The sequence below is a fragment of the Balaenoptera acutorostrata genome, chromosome 13 (genome assembly GCF_949987535.1).
Source record: "Balaenoptera acutorostrata chromosome 13, mBalAcu1.1, whole genome shotgun sequence".
NCBI classification, from domain to species: domain Eukaryota; kingdom Metazoa; phylum Chordata; class Mammalia; order Artiodactyla; family Balaenopteridae; genus Balaenoptera; species Balaenoptera acutorostrata.
Window position 1 is genome coordinate 72141378 of NC_080076.1, and position 22608 is coordinate 72163985.

Consider the following 22608-nt stretch of genomic DNA (forward strand, 5'->3'; position numbering starts at 1 on the left):
CTGCCCGGGTTCAAACCTTGATTCTGTAACCATCCATAAAGTGAGGATACTACCACCACCAATCTCACTGGGGTGTTGTAAGGATTATCCAAGTCAAGTGCCCAGCACACTGCAAGTGTTTAACATACATTGGCTATTACTAGTATTATAAAGTCCTCCCTGATAGGTGGTGAGCAGCAGTAAGGACTTCCCCCAGGAGAGCTGGAAGAAAGCTGCCTGAAGGGCTTTTGGCTAAGAGCGGCTTTGAAGTTTGACTCCAGGACAAAGTTCTGTGAGAGTCTGAAGTCATCTGGGAGGACCAAGTGAAACCTGGGACCTGCCCTCCAGCCAGCTTCTGTCCCTATTTCCAAGCTGGCAGGTGGGGACACCTAAGGCAGCTGGCGGTTGGAGAAGCTCCTGCTCCTCCAAATTGATGCAATTCCTCCCTCTTCACTTCCTCCCCCGGCTGTGACTCCCAGCCTGAGGCCCAAGGCCAGGACCCTCACCTTTTTGTGCTTCTTGGCCATCCACTTGTCCCAGTTGTTGAGCATGTCCAGCCATTTGGACTCCCTCTGCCTCAGCACCTCCAGGGGGACTTCCTCTTGCCTGTGGAGCAGAGGACAGGGCCTGTCAGAGGTGCCAAGAGAAGCAAAGGCCCTGGCTGAGGCCCCAGCCACCAGCCTGGTCGGTCTCCATTCCTCCCCCTGCCCTCCATCCCTGCAGTTCCCTTTGGAGCTGCTAACTCATGGACACCCTAACACAGATGCAAGGGAATGCAACCCCCTCCCTGGAAGACATAGGCTGGAGAGACACTAGGTTCAAGTGCTCACTCCCCCAATGCGTCAAGGGGCCAGAGGTCACCGTGCCTCTCTGGGGCAGAGGCCTGAATGCCTGCACCTGTGCACCATAGCAAAGCATTCCCATGCTGGGTCTGTCCCGATAAATAAGCCTCTTCGCAGGGCCAGCATGCAAGTTTCAGAGCTGGATGAAAAAACTAGTCAAACAAGTACAGAAATAACATGCTCACCTCTGCACTCTACAAAACTAGTTACTCAGAGTTTCCCTAATTACGCCCTGGCCCTTTCGCACCTCTCAACCTTTGCTCATGCCAGTCCCTTTGCTGGAATGCTCTCCGAGTTGTCTCTACCTATCAAAATCCTAAATACACTTCAAAGCCCCGTCAAATGCCACTCGTATTTGTACATCTACTAACTGTGCAGTTGTCACAGCTACGCAGGCATTGTTCTAGGGCCAGGGTATCTGGCCCTAGAAGCACTCCTAGAGGAACTCCTGTGACAAAAACAAACTCCCAGCCCTCCTACTGGCCTCTGAATGTCCGCTAGAGCTGGTGGGGAAAACAGCTCAGCATGAAGACCCATGCCAGGCAGCACCAAAGCAGCTGAGGTAGGCTGAGGCGAAATCCCTGGCTTAGAGGGCGCTTCAAGTGAGTGAGCTTCTTCCAAGGAGTGAGACCCTGGAAATTCCTGAGTTCACGTAACTAAGGGGCAAAGAGAAGAAGGAGACTAGTGTTTGTAGGCCGCTTCCTTATTTAGCCTACAGAGCAATACTGGTAAGAAAACAACAATGAAAAAAATATATATGTGCACTTCTCTACACACACATACACACTCTCTTAAAATTATTTTTAAAGTAGTGGATTATGGATCTTTTAAATTTCTTTTTTGTGCCTTTTTTTTCAATTAAAAAAATACTGACATTATTGAGAGGCAAGATACCAAGGGAGGGTATATTGCTTAGAGTCAAACAGCAAATCAGTGGAAAAACCCAGACTCAAATCCAAGTCAGATCCTAGCCAAGTGCCTGCACTCAGTGCTGCCTGACCTCCCAGGAAGGAGCTGCCTGACCTCCCAGGAAGAAGTTGAGGCACTCAGGCAGCTGGGAGGAGGCTCGCAGGAACAGGACATGGTGGGGCTAGAGTTTGGCCCAGGCCTTGATTCTCTGATTCTCTTTCTACCGGAAGGAAATGCACTGCTATAACTTTTACTGGTTGGAAGAGCAGAGGGAGGGGCCCTGGCAGAGCAAAGGCCCCCAGACACAAAGGGCAGGTCCTCTTCTTAAGTGTTCTTTATCTGGAGAACTGCACAGGCCTGAGAGCAGCCTTGGAGCTGAACAGCCAAGGAGAGACAAGAGCCTTGGGCAAACTTGGCCCCCTCTACACAGGGACACAGGCTACCACCCTCTGGAACTGCTGACCCTCTCACCACCTACAGATAGAACCAGGGCACAAGGATACTCTCCTTCCTATCCCTCCCCATAGGAGAAAACCTGAGACCATACCTTTAGATCAGGTAATTTACAAAGGAATGTAAATTATGCACGTCTCCAGGCAGCCCCCAAAACACCCAGGGAGCAGAAACCAAAGGCCCAGCATCACAGGCCAGGTGCCCTCCCATCACCTACAAAGTACTCACTTATACAAGTCAGGGGATGAGCCTTCTAGCTGACTAAACAAAAGGGGTACCCACACTGAGTCAACAGGAAGTGCTGGCAGTTATGGATGTGGATAATATCTGATCCAATCCCTCCCTAGAGCAGATGAGAAAATGGAGGCTCATAAGAGGGCAAGGCTTTCGCCTGAGATTACCAGTTTCCAGAGAATTCCCATCTTATTAAATATATGCCCATTTGATACCTCAACCCTCCAGTCTGTCTTTATTGATAAGATCTGACAGCAGGGCCCCAGAGATACCCATTCTCCCAACTACAAATACACAGGGGAACACGTTCAAGTTCGGTGTTCTTTTAAACGATTCCAGATAACAGCTTTGGCAGTTTCAAAGCCCCAACATCAAACCTCAAACCGGAATTTCAAATGGGTACAAAACAAACAACCGTATTTCCTGGATTCTAAGACACTACTGATTTTAAACTACACCATTGATTTGGTAAGATCTGCTCAGAAACAAACAAAAAACCCACCACTGCTTTAAATGTACATGTCAATTGAAAGATCCATTTTGATTTTTAAAATCTTAAATTGGGAAAAATTTGAGGAAATATGGTCATTTGAGTGCCTTCTCCTCCAACAGCAGAGGAGTTTAACCCACCTGGAGAGGGTGGGAAGGAAGACACTGGAGGTCTGGAGGTCTGGTTGAACGGAGCATTCAGCACTTTACGTGCTCTCTAACTACAGGTAAACTTCTCTTTACATACAGGATGTGCGCCTGAGAAGCTGCAGGCTACCCATTTTTTTACCCATTTCACATACCCTTCAGTCTGGTCAGTCAGGATCTCAGAAGGCATCTGATCAGACTGCTGTCTGATATAGGAATCCCTTCTACAATAGTCCCTTGCCCTCTCTGAGGCTGTTTCCCTATACGATTGGATGGCCTGCATTGTGACTTGACCCTCAAAAGATGCCCAGAAAAAAAAAAAAAAAAAGATGCCCAGAAAGGAGCCGTGAGATGGAATTGGGGTCTGGGTATCCCTGCAAATGGCATAATGGTGTAGAGGCCCTGAGGTGGCTTCCTCCTAACAGTGGGGGGAGAGCATGAGCCAGTTTCCAGTGACAGGGAAGCTGACCAAATGGCAGTTTAAGGAACCAAACAGCCCATGGGGGATGCTTCAGGTCTGAGAGTTTCACTCACCCTTTCAGAAAACCCCTCTGTCCTTAAGGTGACCTGAAGGAGTCTCTGCAACCAAAAGAGCCTAATGATAACAGTCTCTAGTGGCCCAGCCTCTGCTGGAACTCCTCCAGGGATGGGGCCTCATTATCTCTAGGTAAAGCCACCCTTACTGTTGAAGTTTTTACTGTTAAAACTTAATTCCCCCAAATTTTCCTGGTATCTTCTATCTATAATCTCAATACCCCCTTCAAAGGCTGCACAATTCTCAGCCAGATCAGCCCCACACCAGGCACACACGTACTTATCCCTTGTCACCCACCCATCCCTACCTGGAATGCTCTTTCCTCTCCCCTCTCCAAGTCACATTAACACTTTCAGGACCCAATATAATAATAAAAATGACAACTTCAACAATAACAGCAGCAATAGTAGTTACCATCTGTACATCATTTACTACTTACCAACATCTTCCAAAACACTTATATATATCCATTTTCCAGAAGTAGAATCCAAGACTTAGTAAAGTTAAGTGCCTTGCTCAAGGCCATGTAGCTGCATTCAAACCCAGGCCTGCCTCACTCTACAGCCCATGCTCCTGACTGTGTACTATACTCCTCTGCCTGCAAAGGTCAAGCCATTAGCCTCCACGTAGCCTCCATGCCTCCCCAGATCTCACTGGCTGTCCTCCAACCTGAAGACCTTCATCCTGACCTAGAACACCATTTCTCAAAGTTTTTAAACTGAAACTCCCAGTAAGAAATACATTTTAGACTGAGACTACACACACACACATAACCAAAATACATTTTATGAAACAATTTACTATTACATGTACTAATGTACCAGATATTTTCAGTTCAATTTTTATATTATTCTACTCTTTTTTTTAAATTAATTTATTTTTTTAATTTATTTTATTTTTGGCTGTGTTGGGTTTTCGTTGCTGCACACGGGCTTTCTCTAGTTGCAGCGAGCAGGGGCTACTCTTCGTTGTGGTGCACGGGCTTCTCATTGCGGTGGCTTCTCTTGTTGTGGAGCATGGGCTCTAGGTGCACGGGCTTCAGTAGTTGTGGCACGTGGGCTCAGTAGTTGTGGCTCGCGGGCTCTAGAGCGCAGGCTCAGTAGTTGTGGTACACAGGCTCAGTTGCTCCGCAGCATGTGGGATCTTCCCGGACCAGGGCTTGAACCCGTGTCCCTCGCATTGGCAGATAGATTCTTAACCACAGCACCACCAGGGAAGCCCTATATTCTATTCTATTTTTTTTCTTCTTCTTTTAATGCTGGTCACAATCCCCTAAATTTGATTTCAGCACTAAATCACTAATGAATCAAGATATGGTCTGAAATGAGCATTTCATTACAACTTGGTCATATTGCTCAGCACTGTCCCTCCCTAACTGGACTGGGTCTTGAACTTCTGTAACTCCCACCATGTACCTCACAGGTGTTCAACAGATGCCTGCCTGGTTTTCTCCATGACATCATTATTTTCATCTGTACTGCCTTCAGGGCTACAAGCCACTGTTGCCTACAGCAATTTTATTTGTGCCCCTAATAGCCCAGTGAGATCCTCATAGGTTAATTACTATTTCCATTAGACCCATGAGAAACTTGACCCAATCAGAGAGATTGTATGACTTGGGCAAACTCCAAAGCTATTAAGTGGCAAAACCAGGGCTTTCCTTTGCCGTAGTGACTCATGTGCTGCTTCTCACTCCCCTGGGAAGGCTGTGAGGAAATCAGGCCGTTCTCCAGGTGCCACTGTGTAGCTCTATCTCTGGCCCCAAAACCCCTGGAGACAGTCTAAACCCTCCTCTAGTGTTCTGACTGTCTCAGTGAGCGGCTTGCCCTTACCTAGCAATGCTCAGTGAGGCCAACATGCTGGATGGGCAAAGCTCGCAAGCGCACCCTCGGCCAGCACCTCCTAAGGGAGAGAGACACAGAGGAGACAGAAGTGGGCAGCCAGAGAGTGACTGAGCCCAGATTCTGTCGGGCTCTCAGGCTGAGCTAGGCTTAGTCATGCTGTGCCATGCCATGGCCCAAGGCAGCAGTGACACTCCATTGACACCAGGCTCTGCAGGCTCCCTAGCCTTCTCCCCAAACCCAGAAGCTGAAGACTTCCAAGAGCTCAGAGGGAGAAGACCAGTTCCCAAGGCTACCCAAGACCTGGGCTCTCTCCGCCTTGTCCTTCCAGCCATGTATCAATACTTTCCACCCAAGCACACCTCAGCCCCTCCGGTTGGCAGACTCAGCCAGGTGTGGTGCCTGTGCCCATGACCCCTTTATCGAAAGGTGTCAGATAAACTTTGGTCCCAAGGAACCAGTGTAACCGCCTCCTCCAAGCCTCACTCTCTAAACCAGCCCAAGCAGAAGGCCCAAGGTCACAGACCTCAGGATTGATCCTCCTCATCTCAACCATCGGGAAGGCCAGGTGGAGCGTGGGAGAGAGTAAAAAGAGTGGGGACCTTGAAGCCAACCAACCTAGGTTTCCATTCCAGCTCCTCCAACTGGGAGACAGACCTCTAAGTCTCAGCTTCATCTTCAAGTGGGACCATACACATACCTCATACTTTATAAGGCCTAAATGAAGAATAGATGTATATAAGGACCCAGCCTGGTGGGTGGCCGGCTAATGGTAGCTTTAGGTGACTGGTATTTGCAGCTTACCTAGCACTTTCACATCCCTTTTCTCATCTGACTGGTCCATACACACGTGCAGCAGGGCACAATTATCCCCATTTTACCCATGAAGCAATTGAGGCCCCAAGCGATTAAGTCATTTACTCAATGACACATAGACTGTAACTCTTGGCTTCTGACCCAGCTCTGCCACTTTGTGACTACTCCACTCTCTGAGCTTCTGGTTCCCCACGTGTAACATGGGGGCAATACCACCCCTTCAGAGGGCAGCAATAAAGACCACATGAGACAGTAAGAGCTGATACACTTCCAGCACTCGCTCTGTACTAGCTCTGCCAAGCACTACATAGGCACACAAGTCCCCAAGGAAGTAGTTTTTATTATCTCTACTTAATAGACATAAAAACTAAAGCTCAGCACAGCTGAATAATCTGTCCAAGGTTACACAGCCTGGAAATAGAGGCTGCCAACTGAGTACTAAACTATCCAATAAATATAAAGTGACCCACATGTAACAGGGCCTCAATACCTGTTACATTCCCTTCTTTTTCCTTTATCACCCAGTAAAGTAGAGAACCACTACCCCCTGTGCTGAGATGGCAAGAGTGAGCAAGATGAAAGTGCAGAAAATTGGGAAATGGATGTGCAATCACAGATCCAGGGACAACAAAATGGGGGAGCTCCCCTCTCCCACCCAGAGCTGGAAAAAGAAGTGAGAATAAACAAAAGGCTGACCTACTTTGCACACTGAGTAACAACCTCTGGAGTTCATTAACCTAAGAGGTGGTAATGACTAAAGTATAAATAGCTTTTATGCCAGCTCCATAATAACCAATGACAGGAAACTGGAATCAAGAGAGGGTGGGTTGGTGGTGTGCAAATGGCCGATGATCAGGGCTGGGAGGCCTGTGAGGTTACCTAACGAGTCCACCCACTCCCCAGCCAGCCAGGGAAGCCTAGAGACCAAAGGGTAAGTGATCTGCCCAAGGCGACGCTGTGAGTCAGTGTAGAAAAGGAAGATGGTCTGCAGCAGCCTGGTGCTCCCTCCTGCGGCCTGGCAACCCCTGGCTTGGAGGTAGGGCAGTGTCCAGGCTCCCTGTCTGGGTGAGAGAGAGAGTCTGGTTTGCTTCACTCTCCCCAACTCCTGGTACAAGCTCATTCCCGGCCTGCCTCCCTTTCCCATAAGGAATTCCCTGGCTTTGCTCCTTCCAGCCCTGGGTCAGTGCACAGTGGTAAACAGGTTCTCTCCACCCTTCTCTGGCCTCAGTGCCATGGGCCTCTGCCCAACTCTCCACTCTGCACAGCCCCACCCTCCCCCCCCATGTCAGAGGCAAGAAACGGTTCCTTTAAGCACCAGCCTTGCTGGCTCCAAAAAGCAAGGAATCCCCCTCCCCCAACCCCCACTCAGCTAGGGAAAGGCACAGACCTTAGCAAAAACTCCCAGGGGAGCTCTCCCTGACAAATGCAGAGAGGTATGGAGACTATTCTCAACAGAAGACATCCCTTCCCCAACCCCCCACCCCTATGGGGCAGAGTACTACTTGAAATTCCCCACCGGCAACTGGGTCCTCAGGTCACAATCTCACTGTGGGCACCCGGGGGCCCCCATGACTCAATTACATCCCCCCTCACCCATCCTTATAAAACTGCTAAATTTTATTGATAGATCTTATCAAATTAGTCTTAACTCACTGCTTATCTCTGCCAAGACTCCTTCAAGGCTCCCTACTGCCCTACTTGCTCAACAGAAACCTCAGGCCCTGGCTCCCAGGCCTTCCTATTCCCTCTACACGTCCTTTTTTCCCAGCCCTATTTCTAGATGGCCCTCTCTCTGAGCTGCCCTCCCTCACCCCTACCCCAACTCTAATTCAGGCCCACTCATCTTCTGAGGCCTCCTTCAGAATACCCTCTCATCTCTACGAAGCCTTTCCTAACCACTCCAGGAGCAGAACACAATCAGCACCTCATTACATTCCATACACATCTCTCTAGAGCCTGTGTTCCAGGCCCTGAATCTACAAAGTTGAATAAAATGTAGTCCCTGCCTTTGGGGAGGTCAATCTGGCAGAGGAGACAGATGGGTGAGTAAATAACTAGCACACACAGAGGTGCTATAACAGAAAAACTAGAAGGGTAGAAGGTGCTAGGAGACTGCAAGAAGCCCTCAGGGTGGGGGTGGGGGGAGTTAGAGAAAGCTTTAAAGGGGAGCTGACTTTTGAGATGGTCCTTGAAGGGTGACAGGAAGTGGCCAGGGTGAGAAAGGGGAAAGAGCATATCAGGCAGAAGACCCAGTATGAGAAAGCACAAGTGAATGGAAAAGGGCCTGGCTTGTTTGGGGAATGTGAGCAGTCCAGTGGAGCGAGTCTGGCTTCTCCGCTGGACTGTCCACTCCGCTGAGGCAGCATTCCACGAGAAGGTGCGCTCCTGGGGGACAGAGGCTCTGCCAATCACACCCTCCACAGTGTGTCCTGGCCCTAGAACAGAGCCTAGTACCTAGCTGGTGCTCAATAAATGTGTGTTGACAGATTCATTTGCTTTGTGACCTCAGGCACTCTGAGTTTCAGTTTTCTCCCCACTGAGATGGGAATACTATCCTCTACCTTGAGATCAGATGGGAAAAGCACAAGCACAGAAAGTGCTTCATAAAGGGCACTCCCTCTCTGGCCTGATACCAGCTCTGGATCTTCTTTGAAGCCCAGCACAGGGCTGAGCCCAGATGTGCTTGATGATGGCCTCTTACAACATTATAATTCTATATTCAATTAACATAATTGAATGTTTGTTATAACACTTACCAGGTACTTGCTATGGACCAGACATGGTGCTCAACACTTAAATTATTTCATTTAATCCTGACAACAAGCACATGAAATAGGTCCTCTAATTATCACCTCCCCCCGCTTCTGCAGATGAAGAAACTCAGGTTTTCAGCAAGCCAGCAACCATCCAATGTCCAGGGTGAGCAGAGGACAGCTCTGGGAGGTATACCCGGGCCCTGCTCTCTGCTCTGTCACTCAACTCTGGCACTGACTGCTATCCACTAGGCTGGGTGAGCACAAGCCTTGCTCCCAGGGAGCTTGGAACTTAGTGACCTCAGAGCCATATACTGTGTGATGATTGGCAAGTCACTTTACCACTCTGGGATTTGGTGTCTACCTCTGTAAAATGGAGATTATGATGATAATAACTATATCTCACGAGTTAAATGAGGTGGTATTGGTGAAAGCATGGTCCACCATGCAGGCTCTTCTGTGAAATGGCATTACCATGTGACTATGCTGGGAGGTTGGAAGGGGTCACTCAGAGGCAGGACAGGAAGCCCAGGATGAAAGTCTACAAGGAACCCAGGAGGGTGGTGGTAATTATGAAGCAAACTCTTACTCCTTCCCCAAGTGACTGCCACTACCCAAGAGGGCAGAGGCCCCAGGCAGCCCTACAGTTGAATGCTTTGAATTGAATCTTTCAGGAGACCCACTTTTGTTCTCACTTCTGCTTTATCTTCACAGACCAAGGAGAAGATCAGGCCCTCGCATCAGGGTCCTCAGAGTCAGGGTCACCTGAGGGCTCTGTTCCAAATGACTCAATGAGGAACTGACTGGGGGATTCCCAACCTGCCCTGGCAGGACAGAAAGCTCCAGACCACAAGCTGAGTGGGATTGGCTTCCGTTTTACCCCCAAGGTCCAAGGGTGGGTAGGCAGAGCACATGAGGGAGTCTGGATCTTCACACCCACGCTGCCTTGTTCTCTCACCATTATGCCAAAGGCCTGAAGTAAACCTTAGAGGATAATTCACACTCGAATTATAAGAGCCACCATGTACCACTGAACTCTTACTTTGTGGCATACACTGTGCTGGGTGCTTTACCAACATTTCCTCCCTTAATACTCATAACCATAAGTGGCATGGGGCCAGTTCCCTCTCCCAATGCCCCCACCTGGCCCATTTACAGACTCAGAGAGGTCACATGGCTAGGAAGTGACAGAGCCAGGGCCTGAAGTCAGGTCTGCTGGTGTCTTGAACCCAGGATCTCCCAGGTCCAAATGTAGGTTCTCCTTTTTTGTGAAACCAAGACAGAGAGGAAAGGGAAATATACAGCATCCTCCAAAAGAGGCTGGGTAGGAAAGATGGTTTCTGGACACACAGAAGAGGAGGAACAAGAGTTTTCCATACTATGTTCCTGGGCCCCTTACTACCCAGCTGCTCCTGCCTTATCTTGGGGTATATGTGAGGGGCTGTGTGTGGAGACCTGGGACAGGAAGTACGCCATCCATTATAACAACTCAACAACAAAAACAACTCGAGAAGCCTACTAGGAAAAGTGTAGACACTTGGGGCTGGACTGAAAGTCCTAAGGCTGGGACAAGAAGAGGGAGGACAGGCCACACAGTAGCAACAAGCTTTGGTAAGATGGAAAATTGGGAAGGAGGAACCCTGGCTTCTAGGCACAATTCCATTACTCGTTCAGCTTGGGTTTCCTTGTCTGTAAACAGGGCAAAATAAAACTTACCCTACTGACTTCCCATTGCTCCTGTAAGGATTACTGCAAGGCAATGAGAAAGAAAGCACTTTGCAGAACAAAGAGCTAGACAAATCAAAGCATTCTTTGATTTGACTGCACTCCCAAAGACATGAGGGCCACTGGTCTGACAAAGGGAGGTCCTCTCATAAGAGAAACAGAGCATGCTGGAAGCACTGGCCTTTGTGGGCTGTGCCCTGACGACCCCTTGCACTTGTGTGGTACCTGATAAAAAACTTCTCAAAGCCCTTTTCATATACTCCAAGGTAAGTCTCAGAATGTTAGAAGCAGAAGACCTCTTCAACATCACCCATTAAAACTGTCTTAGTTTATATGCAGGGGAAACTGAGGTTTAGAAAGATTAAGCAACTTTCTCAAGGTCGCAGAGCTAGTTAGGGGCTCAGGGAAGCCCAGGACTCAGGTCTCCTGATCCCCTGTTCAGCAGTGTTTGTTTACACATGCTCCTAATCCAGTTATCTCATTTGATCCTCACAATCCTTTTGTACACAGACCACACCTTTATCTACTGTTGAATGTCTGACTTCCCTGCTAGGCTCTAGGTCTTGGGAGGGCAGGCCCAAGTCCCCAGAGCCTAGCACATGGCTGCACACGTAGTACGTGCTGGATGAAAAGCAGGGAGCATTAGTCCCATGGTCAGGTGAGAGGACGTGCTTAAGTCACACACCACCAGGGGCAGTGGTGGAGCCAGCACTGGCACCTTGACCGCTGGGTTCAGAACCCTTTCCCATATTAGCCTAAATCCACATATCCAGCCAGAATCATCTCTGAGAAATGGCTGGTGGTGCCCCAAAGGGCTGAGGGGTTCACTTTCTCATAGGCACTGGACTTGCTTCCACCTCCCAGCTGAGGCACCAGCTCCAGGAACAGAATAAAGGTGAGATGAAGTCAGCCCTCAGCTGCCATCTGCCTCCCCTTGATCAGCTTACGCTGTGCCTAAAAGCCCCAAACCTACCCTCCCCAGCTACATACCGTCCTAAGGTAGGCTTTCCATGCCCTCAGGCCTTACTCCTCTCTCCTTGGAGAGGTCTAGCCCTTCTTGCAGCCTTCCTTGCCATCCAATATGTTTACTGGGCAGAGACCTCAAAGCTCAGTTCCACTCACCCCACCCCCTCCCAACCAGGCCAAACCCACTCTCCTACTGGAGAGAGACAAAGAACCCCTTGATGTGCCCAGAGCGTGCCAGCCATGTCAGGCACCTTGGGGAGCCCAGGGCTGTGACAAAGCAGAGTCAGCAGCAGCCCACTGTCTGCTTCAAAAGAAGGCCACAGATGGCCTTCCTTCCCTGTGGTCAGAAGGCCCCGGAATGGCTAGGCCACTTCAGCTTGGCCAAAGCCTTCCCAGTTCCCCTCAGTCCATACAGCCAATCAGGCACCAAGCCCTACTTGCTGATCTCTTCATCCTCATAGCTCCAGGGCTCTTCCAGGCCTCTCTACAGCCCTTTTGGGCTGTCCCAACCTCCCCCAACTGCTCTCACTGCCTGTGGCCCAGCTCCTCTTTATGCCATCTTCCATGCCAGCACCAGACTGACCTTAATGAAACACAGGAGGCCTCAGTCTGACATTCAAGGCTAGTCACAGTCTGCCCAACCTACTTTGCTACCCTCCCCTTGCTTCACGTCATCCTCCCGCCTCCCATCCTTCTTGTCACCTCTTGGCATACCACATTTCTCAAACAGCTGGCTTCTGGTGGGACTCTGTACACGGGTCCCCGCCCATACAACAGAATGGCCTTCCTTGCTCCTTCTCAGGCCTGGATCAAATGCGACTTCTTTTCTTTGGGTTCCTATGGATGGAGCTTGCTGCTTCTTCTTCCTATATATTCCCAGAGCAACCACATGCCTCCATTACAGGCTTTATTGCTCAACATTGTAATGATTTGGTTGTGCTTCTATTTTCCAACCAGTCTGTGAACGCTTTGAGGGCAACAAGACACAGATGTCTTGATCAACTCTGTATCCTTAGTCCCAGTCACAGAGGCTGGTAGAGTAGGGGCTCAATAAATGTTTGATAAATAAACTCACTGCTAAGATGGATAAACTGGTGAAAGTAAAGCCTTGGCTTTCTCTCCCAGGCTCCTGAGTCTGCTGCCTACTTCCCTACATGAAGAGCAGAGACGAGCTAAGCTGTGCCAGCCTCTGAGGAACTGGACAGAGCATGGAATAGAGTAGGGTGGGGTGGGATAGAGAAGGGAAAGAGAAAGATGAGAAAAGAAAAGCCTAAGTTGGCAGCTTCCCTAAAATCCTGGAAAGGGGGCTTCTAAGCAGGTCAAGCATCAGGAGAGTTGTTTTGCCAGTAGAGCAGCCAGGAGTTTTCTCCCTGCCAGGGTCTCCCTTCCTGGACCCAGGACAGCAGCAGATTTTCCAGGGGCAGACAAAGCAGCTAAAGGAGGCCTCTTCCCCGTCAGGTGTGCTGCCAGCAGGATAAAGAGAGTGATCAGCTAGGACACTGACAATGGGAGGATGACGACTGGGTTCTGCTCTGGTGGGCAATGCATCCTGGCCTGAGGTTCAACTGGCTTGGAGTGAGGAAGAGAATGGGCAGGTCCATGTAGCTGTGGTAGCAATGGGCTGAGAGTCAGAAGATCTGGGATCCCTCCCAAATCTGGCTCCACTGTTAACTAAGGGCAAGGCTTCTCCAAGCCTCAGATTTCTCACCTGTACAGGGTGCATAATTCCTGCCTTACCTACAAAGAAACACTTCTTCCAAAAGGCACACACTGGATATCAAAGTCAGATGGTCATTATGCAGTATTTTGGGGTCAAGAGCAGTGTAGACTCTGGCCTATGGGAGGGACAGAACAGGCCTGATCTGGCCAGGCTTCCAGGGCCTCCCCAAGGATCTTCACTGGGTGTTTCTCTGGCCTGGTTGGCCATGGACTTCAACTGTACTGAGAGACCTGCCTTGCCCTCCACACTGGGATGGGGAGGTAGCCAGGTTCCTGCTAACTGCTGCTCTGGGTGTGGGGGCCTCAGGGACTGGTAAGCACCTGGCGCCCTGCCTGCTTCCACCTTAGCAAGGTTTAGTCACTGGATTCAGTGTCGAGAAACAGGTTCTAGTCCCAGTTCTGCCATTCACCAGCTGGCAAGCCTTGGACGCTTTCTTCTTAGAACTTCAGTGTACTCATCTACAAAATGGGATAACCACCCCTCTCAGGGGAACGTAAGGGTTCACCATGGGTTAGGGGTCACTCCTGCCCACAGTGGATGGACCTCACTGATGCTCATCATCACAGCCAGAGATGGAAAGTAGGAAATGAAAAGACAGGACCGCTAGCTACTCCAGTCTCTATGAGGAGGTAGAACATTCATTGAGCATCATTGACAACACCTATGGTGTTGTCAGGCTCTTTTCAAACATCAGCTCATTTAAACCTTACAACAACCCTGCAAAGTCAGTATTATCATAACTATTTCACAGTGAGAAACTGAGGCTCATAAAAGTGAAGCAATATGTCCAAGGTCACACAAACAGCTAGACTTCAGAGCTTAGGTGAGGAGGGAGCACAGAGCACCTTCTTTTCCCACCGCGGTGTAAACAGATTGCGAGGCTGAACCAGAGCCAGGCCTCACCGGCCCCCTGAAGGTCCTGTTTCAGACCCAGATGCTGGGAGGACAAAACATCAAGCAGGTCCCACCGCTTTATCTCTTTCCCACAGCTTAGGATTTCCTAGCAGGCGGACACACAGGCACCTTCCCAAGGCAGCAGCTGGTGTGCTGGCCCCCTCCTTCACCAAGTCAAGTCTTGTCTGAGGCCCTAGAACACCCACAGGGCTACCAAACCGGATTTTCCTTTGAAACTGGAGGAAGAGAAGGAGGAGAGAAAATGAAGGATCTGTGGCCCAGAGTCATAGACCAGGGCTCCACATGTACAGCTGTCTCTTTCCAGATGGGCTACCCAGGGACCACTCCACTGCCAGCTCCATGCTCTCCTGGGAACTGTAATAGCTCAAGAAAAGAGGATGTTCTGAACTTACAAACTGGAGAAGGTGGTGGAAAAGCAGGGAGGCAGGCCCTGGCCTGTCAGGAGGGCCCTGGCCCAACAATAACTGGCACAGACCAAACTATCAGGATTTCAATTAAGCCAGTTCTAAGATTTCCAAAGTCATAGGGCTGCCATAGTTGGCTATAAGTAGTGGAGGGCCCAGGGGACAGGGGAACTGAATCAGCAAAAGACAATATTGCTGTTCCAGATGTTTCTCCCTGGGCCCAGTTCAGATCCCTCTCTCCCCTAACAGGAAGCCAACACCCACGGGACCCCAGAGAGCATAGCTCCTCACCTTATCTGGCCTGAAGCACTGAGCAGACTGAAGCTGGGTGGGAAACTCCAGCTTCAGGAGGCCAGTCCTGGCAATCACATAGGAAAAGGAAAGGGAGGTCAGGGATCCACCCCTCTCAGGCCATCTTGCTCAGGCCAGAGACCTGGTATCCAACTGATATCCTTCTTTCCCTTCCTGACCAAGTCCTCTATGCTGCAGAAGGGACCCCCCACCCCCCTACAAACAGGTCTGCTCTTCCTACCCCGAAGTGATAGGAATGGTAACATCACTCCTCCCACCCTTCCTTGCTGAGGATACTTCTTTCTCCTCCTCTGGTCCTTCCTGGGCTTCAACAACCAGCTCAGTTGCCAGCCAAGCCAAAAGAACTAATGCTGCCAGCACTCCTGTCTGTGCCCATGCCACCACAGGGTCCTTCACTGGCTGGCTGCTTTCTTGCCTCTTCCCACTCACTGGCTACTGCTCAAGGGCAGGCAGGGGCCATCATGGGCCCAGCAAAGGTTCCCTGTAGAGTAGGCTCAAAAGACAGACAAGGTGGGACTTCCCTGGTAGCGCAGTGGTTAAGAATCCGCCTGCCAATGCAGGGGACACGGGTTCGAGCCCTGGTCGGGGAAGATCCCACAGGCCACGGAGCAACTAAGCCCGTGAGCCACAACTACTGAGCCTGCATGCTGCAACTACTGAAGCCTGCACGCCCTAGAGCCCGTGCTCCACACAAGAGAAGCTACTGCAATGAGAAGCCCGCGCATCACAACAAAGAGTAGCCCCACCCCACTCACCATAACGAGAGAGAGCCCACAGGCAGCAACAAGACCAAACACAACCAAAAAAAAAAAAAAGACGGACAAGGTGAAGTAGAAAAGGCCTAGGGCTGGGAATCAGGAGTTCTGGGTTTAATTCCTGGCTTTGCTCCTAATTGACTGAAGAGGTGAGGTTAATCATTTCTCTTAGGCCTCAGTTTACCTATCCATATGAGGATGGCCATCTCTAAGCTCACTTTCAGCTTCCTGATTTGAAATGTGTGCCGGTAAATGTCACTCAATAAATAAATATTAATTGAGCATTTACTTCTCTGCAGGCCTGAGGAAAAAGTGAATAAGCCTGGTCCGAGGGAATTCCCTGGCGATCCAGTAGTTAGGACTCCACACTTTCACTGCTGAGGGCCTGGGTTTGATCCCTGGTCAGGGAACTAAGATCCAACAAGCCGCGGCCCACCCCCCCCCAAAAAAGAAAATAGCCTGGTTCCAGTCCTGAAGCTCATCAGTCTAATGAAGTGGTAATGACAACACAGCCTTATCCTTGCTGGGCCATCCCTGTTAGCCTCCCACACTGCTGAGGGAGTCAAAAGTGCTGACCTAAGCCAGGGAAGGTGAGGGCAGACAGGTTCTTCTAGGAACCTTCTATTCTACCTGTCCAGCACTCGATTTACTGCTGGGGCCATATGCCATATTAATGGGTGGTAAAGGCAGTGGAAACGGTCCTGACTGGGGAGTCAGAAACCCTGGGTTCAAGTCCTGGTTCTGACACTAATGTGCTGTGTGATGTTTCTTTTCTTTTTCTTTTTTTAAAATTTATTCATTTTTGGCTGCGTTGGGTCCTTGTTGCTGTGCGTGGGCTTTCTCTAGTTGTGGCAAGCGGGGGCTACTCTTCATTTCGGTGCGCAGGCTTCTCATTGCGGTGGCTTCTCTTGTTGTGTGTGGAGCACGGGCTCTAGGTGCACAAGCTTCAGTAGTTGTGGCACGTGGGCTCAGTAGCTGTGACTTGTGGGCCCTAGAGCACAGGCTCAGTAGTTGTGGCGCATGGGCTGAGTTGCTCCGCGGCATGTGGGATCTTCCTGACCAGGGCTCAAACCCACGTCCCCTGCATTGGCAGGCGAATTCTTAACCACTGTGCCACCAGGGAAGCCCTGTGCTGTGTGATCTTAAGCAAGTTATTCTCTTCTCTGGACCTCAGTTTCCTCATCTGTATAATAAGTTAGGGTTAAGCTGGTCAAACTCGTAAGATCCCTTCCAGCGTTAACAGTCTATGATTTTATGATCTACTCATGCCAGGTACCCAGCAGTCACCTGAGTGGGGTAGCTTCTGATCTGCTTTCTTCCCCCATCCCCCTAATCCCTGGCAACTGCCAAAACTGATTGTCTTGAGACAACCTTTGGCCCAGGATGGCTGAAACAGACCTTAAATCTGGAGCCAGAGTCCCTGCCATCTCCACTGCAGCCATCAGTGCTAATGTTTCACTTCTCTGGGATAGCACATGGTCTCCTAGCCCTCAACCACGAGACTGGGTTCAGGGCGGTCACCCTGAAACTTCCCATAACTTCCTCTTTTATGGCCTTGAGCAGGGACTTACTTTTGGCTTTTTTTGAACCACAATATAAACTATACAGGGAACATCCAAGCTTTCAGACACCAGAGATTTTAAGTTGACCAACAGGGTCAAGAAAGTGAGGCAGGGAGAGAGGAAGGGATGTGGAATCCCACCTCAGCCCCAGCGCTATAGACACCAATGATGCAGATGGTGTCATTGGTTTGCGGTTGGAGGGTGGGAAAGACAGATGTCTGGCTGCTTGGCTAGGGACTACAGCCAAAGGGAGGTGCTTCCACTGGGGCCTCTCTGTCCACAAATACCAGAGGTACGCCCTCATTTTCTCATCAATTTTCAGACCCTTAGAAGGAAAAGAAAGGAAACAACATTTTCCTGGGCCACTACTTGAGCCAGGCATTATGCTAGGCACCTTCGAATACTTGATCTCATTTAATCCCCACAGTAATCTTGGGAGTAGGTATTACTGTTTCCCTTTACAGTGAGTAAGCAGGCTCAGAGATTCAGGAACTTGTCCAAGGTCACACAGCCAGCAAGAGTGATTTCTTCCTAAATCTGGCCTTTTTCCACTATATCACACTGCTCTGTACCCTGATACCTGGTTAACTGCCTGATAAGCATGGAGTAGGAATTCTTATCTCCCAGAATTCACCAGCAAATCTGAGCTCTTCCTTCCAAGCACCCACAAATGCAACTGAGAACTCCTTTCCCACTTGTCTAGACCTCATGCCTCCCAGGACCCTGATCCCTGGTGTCTGCTCTTCAATTCAAAAATATACCCTAAGTACCCTTTGGGTTCTCACAAGCTAATCCCTGGGGAACTGTGACAAAGCTGCAAGTCAGGGTAAGGGATCAGAATAAGGGGTGCTCTCTGAGTCCTGGACTGGACTAGGCTTAGCTTGCTGTGAACAAGTGGGAAGAGGCTGGAGGAGACAGATTCAGTGGGTAAAAGAGAACTCTCCTTAGGGGAGGGGCCTGCATTTCTCTCCAGCTCTCCAAAGGAGAAGGAGGCCTGGTGAATGTGAGGCTTTGGGACTGCGGAAAATCCCAGAAGGGACCTTTATGGGGTGTGGGGTGGGGATCTTACAGATGGTTAAGGCTCTTCCATAAGTCATAAGAGAGGCTGATAGGACAGGTGGGATGGGAGTGGGGTCTGGAGTCCATCTTTCCTAAGGGCATCACCAACCCATACATATGATCTCTGTGAGGACTGGACTCAGGGAGTTCTGTGGGGGCAGAGTGTGGCTGCTCAGCTTACCCTGCCTGGAGGGAAGGTGCTGCTCCACTGCCTCACATTTCTCTGCCTGCCAGCTGGGTGCCTGGGTGTGGGGGATCTGGGTGTGCTATGAGCAGGGACCCTGCTGTCTCCTTGCCTCCCGCCCAGTCTGCATTTGGAGAGGAGGTGCATGCTTCCACAGCATACACAGAGACAGCTGACAGTCTGTCCTGGAGGTGAGGTACCATCATCCTGTGGGTACTGGGAAGAGGCAGTGCCTGCCCACCTGTTGCTGGTGACAGGGAGAAACCTGCCTCTGAGGGGGGAGAGGGGGGCACTCTCTGACCCTTCCATTAGGGGAAAGGACTGTCTGTCCCAAAGCGGTAGGGAGCTGACCAATGTCAGTTCATCCAGAGGTCCGTGTGTCTTGAGGTGAGGCTCAGTCTGTCCCGGAGTGCGGTGGGGGCAGGGCAGCCCGTCCCTCTGAAGTCTGCCTAAGGTGTCCCCCTGAAGTGGGGGTAGTGGGGCGCTGAGACAAGGGCGTCTGTGGGTCTCGTGGGAGGCTGGGTATGGAGAATAGCAGTCTGCTGGGGGAGGGGTGGCCACCTGTGAGCCTGTCAGGGGCTGGCCGAGTCAGCCAGCCCTAAGGCGAGGGTGGCAGCGCTGGGGGTGGGACAGGTATCTGTCGACCAGTCCGCACTGGTGAGGAGAGCCCAGTCGGCCCTTCCTAGGAGTGGGTCAGTCAGCCTGGGGGGGAGGTGGGGGTGGGGCAAGGGAGACAAGGGGTCGGTTGTTCCTGGTTGGAAGGGAGACGTGTCTGTCCTTTCTGAGAGCGGCTCTGTCTGCGTCGAGGACCCCACGCGGGTTCCGCCCCCGGCCGCCGGCCCCCCGGCTCCGAACCCCGGAGATACTCACGCGCCCTCGGCGCCCTGCGAGCCCACGATGAAGCCGAACTTGTCGATGCGGCGCTCGGCAAAGCCGTTGGCCTCTGAATCGGAGCCCAAAGAGCTGAGTTCGTCGGCGGCTGCGGCGTCGGGGCCCGGGGCCAAGCTCTCCCGGGTCCCCGACAGGCTCCCCCCCGCTGCAGGCGCACGCGGCCCGTTCTCTCCGCGGCTCTTCGCCATCCCTGCCGCGCCCGCCGCCTCAGCCTCAGCGGCCACCTCATCCACCTCAGCCGCCCGACCTCCGCCGACGCCGCCGACGCCCCGCCCACGAGCCGCGCCCATTGGTCGCCACAAAGCCGGGGGCGGGGCCCTAGGCCTTCCCTGGCACCTCCTCCCCCCCGTGCCCAATGGGCGCCGCAGACCCCGGGACCCGCCCACCTCCCCCAGGCTGGCGCCAACAGGCCCGACGTGAGGGGGCGGGGCAGCCGTCACCCGAAGCCCTCCCCCCTGGGCTGCCAATCACTAGAACTCACCTGAAAAAGCTTCTCGGGCCTTTCCGGGTTAGCCCAGGCCTGGCCCGACACCTGCCGCACCGCCCAGGCCGAGACCGAGGGCTCCCTCTGGGAATTCCGCCTCTGCCTCCTGAACCCCCCCCACTCCTCGCGAGACCCTAGGGACGTGGGTGGGGATTGTTCTCCCATTCATTTATGAGGAACTCTGAGATGCGGGATGGGTCCGGGGACACGCCCAGGGACACTCGGCGGCTTAAAGACCTAGGCTGAGCTAGAAGTTCAACAGCCCCTTCCTTCCCCCTGCTCACTGTTTCTGGGGCTTTAAATTAGAGAGGCCTAATTAGTAAGATTAATGACCAACGACTATTGAGCTACTCACTGCCCCGAGTTCTACCTACTTTCTCTTCTAATTTTTATTTTTCCAACAGCTTTATTGAGATATAATTAACATACCATAAAAATCGCCTGTTTAAAGTGTATAATTGTTTTAAGCATATTTATAGTTGTGCAACCATCCCCACTATCTAGTATTAGAACATTTTCATCACCCCAAAAAGAAATTCCTATCCTTACCAGTCACTCCCCATCCTTCCTCCCCCAGTCCCTGGCAACCACTAAAATTTCCGTCTCCATAGTTTTGCTTTTTCTGGACATTTCATATAAATGGAGTCATACAGTATTTGGCCTTTGTGTCTGGCTTCTTTCACCTCACATGTTTTCAAAGTTCATCCATGTTGTAGCATGTATCAGTACCTCCATTCCTTTTTGGGGCCAAAAACCATTCCATTGTATGGACATATCACAGTTTATCCATTAATCTGTAGATGGACATTTGGGCTGTTTCTACCTTGTGGTGATTGTAAATAGTGCTGCTATAAACATTTGGGTAGAAGCTTTCGTGTGGACATTTATTTTCATTTCTCTTGGGTAAATAGCTAGGAGTGGGAATTGCTGGGTCTTTAACCTTTTCAGGAACTGGCAAGCTGTTTTCCAAATTGGTCACACCATCTCTTATAATCTTTTAGCAAGGAGTTGGATACTATTTTTAGTCCCATTTTACAATTAAAGAAACTGAGGTGCAGGGAAGTGATGTCAGCTGCCTGAAGTCCCAGAACTAGCTTGTGGCAGAGCCAGGATTTGAACCTAGCTCTTACCAACATTTTCTATTGGGAAGCATGGGCCAATTTTATCTATATAGACTTAGCTCCCAGCAGCCTACTTCTGACCCCACGGATTATCAACTCATGGAGTCATAATGATAGTTCCTCACTTAGGTCCAGCACTTTTTGGCTCTTAAGTCACAACCATGTTGTCATCTGACACTCCCCTGTAGACCTATCAGGAGACAGGCCCAGAGATGGGAAGGGACTAGAAGAGCCAGGCCTGAGCTGCAGAGCCTGGGACAGGCTGCTAAGAGGCCCAAAGCAGCCCTAAGAGGGGAGGTCTTAAGCCCTGAGTGATCTCACCAGCCGTTTCCTTAATGCCATGTGGCCCGGACATTCTTAAAGACTTCACTGTGCAGTCTTGACATTCCATAGGCTTCTGTTTTCCATAAACAGGGCAACAGCAGACACATGCTAATTCGGTCTTAAACTCTCAGTCTGGGAGGACGTGTTCCACCTCTCTAGTAGTTCCAGACAGAGTGGTGGGCTCTCAGTCCCAAGCTCCCAGGAAGGACAGAGTAGGCCTCGCAACGGGGTGTGGGCCTATCCCAGGGAAGGGAGAAAGAGGAGTCAGGTGCACGTGGATCAGATGTGAAGCACCAAGCCTGACAAAGTACCCACAACCCTTTGACTATAATTCTGGTTCTAGGCTCATATCCCAAACACGTTCAGCTCTGTGAGGCACATGTACAGTGATGTTTACTCCAGGGGTATCTGGGGTGGGGTTGGAGGAGCAGGTCAGAAGCATCCATGTGTCCTTCCTTGGGAGACTAGATAGATGTTGACCTCAAGTTAAGGCCTTGATGCTCCAGCTTCTGGTTTTCTTACATAAGACCACCCAGGGTAATTCCCTGGTGGTCCAGTGGTCACAACTCAGCACTTTAGGATCCTGCAACCCACACGGGGGGTGTGGCCAAAAAAAACACAAAAACCACCACCCAGGATTCAAATCTCTGCCGTCACTGTGTGACCTTGAGCAAATCACTTCTCTCTGAGCCCATTTCCTTATCTGTAAAATGGAAATGATGAAAAAATATCTCCTCGGAGTTGTTGTTCTGAGACTTCTAGTGTGATAGTACATGGTAAACATCTGGCACATGGAGATTCCCAGTAAATGGTAGCCAGAAGTGGTGGCATTTGTAGTTTGCCAAGCACTAGCAAATTCATTATTATCTTGAGTGTCTCCCACCACAGCCTGTGGCTGCAGCAGGGGAATTTTCCTAATTTAACTAATGGCACATTGCTTGGGAGACTTCGCTTCATGGCTCTGCCCCTCAATAACTGGATGTTCTTACGCAAAATTGTTTAGCTTCTCAGACCATCTCCTCCTCTGAAAAATAGGAATGTCAGTAATTACTTGGTGAAGAGTCAAGCCTCCAGCACACAGTAGATACTTAATGTTAGTTCTTTACACTTCAAAATCCAGAACTCTTTATTTGATGTTATCCTAGTAACCCCTGGGGGAGGGGGTGGGCAGAGGTGGGGGCAGAAGGA

General features: G+C 50.6%; 1 protein-coding gene across 1 annotated transcript in view; it reads right to left on the reverse strand.

The window, feature by feature from the left end:
- Positions 1-19751, reverse strand: part of TBC1D10A (TBC1 domain family member 10A) — a 30145-nt gene extending 10394 nt beyond the window's left edge. The window contains exons 1-2 of the mRNA XM_057527304.1: positions 19471-19751; positions 486-585 (exon numbers count right to left, since the gene is read on the reverse strand). Coding sequence (XP_057383287.1) covers positions 486-585; positions 19471-19679 — 309 coding nt within the window. The 5' untranslated portion in view covers positions 19680-19751. The remainder of the gene's footprint in view (positions 1-485; positions 586-19470) is intronic.
- Positions 19752-22608: the final 2857 nt, after the last annotated feature.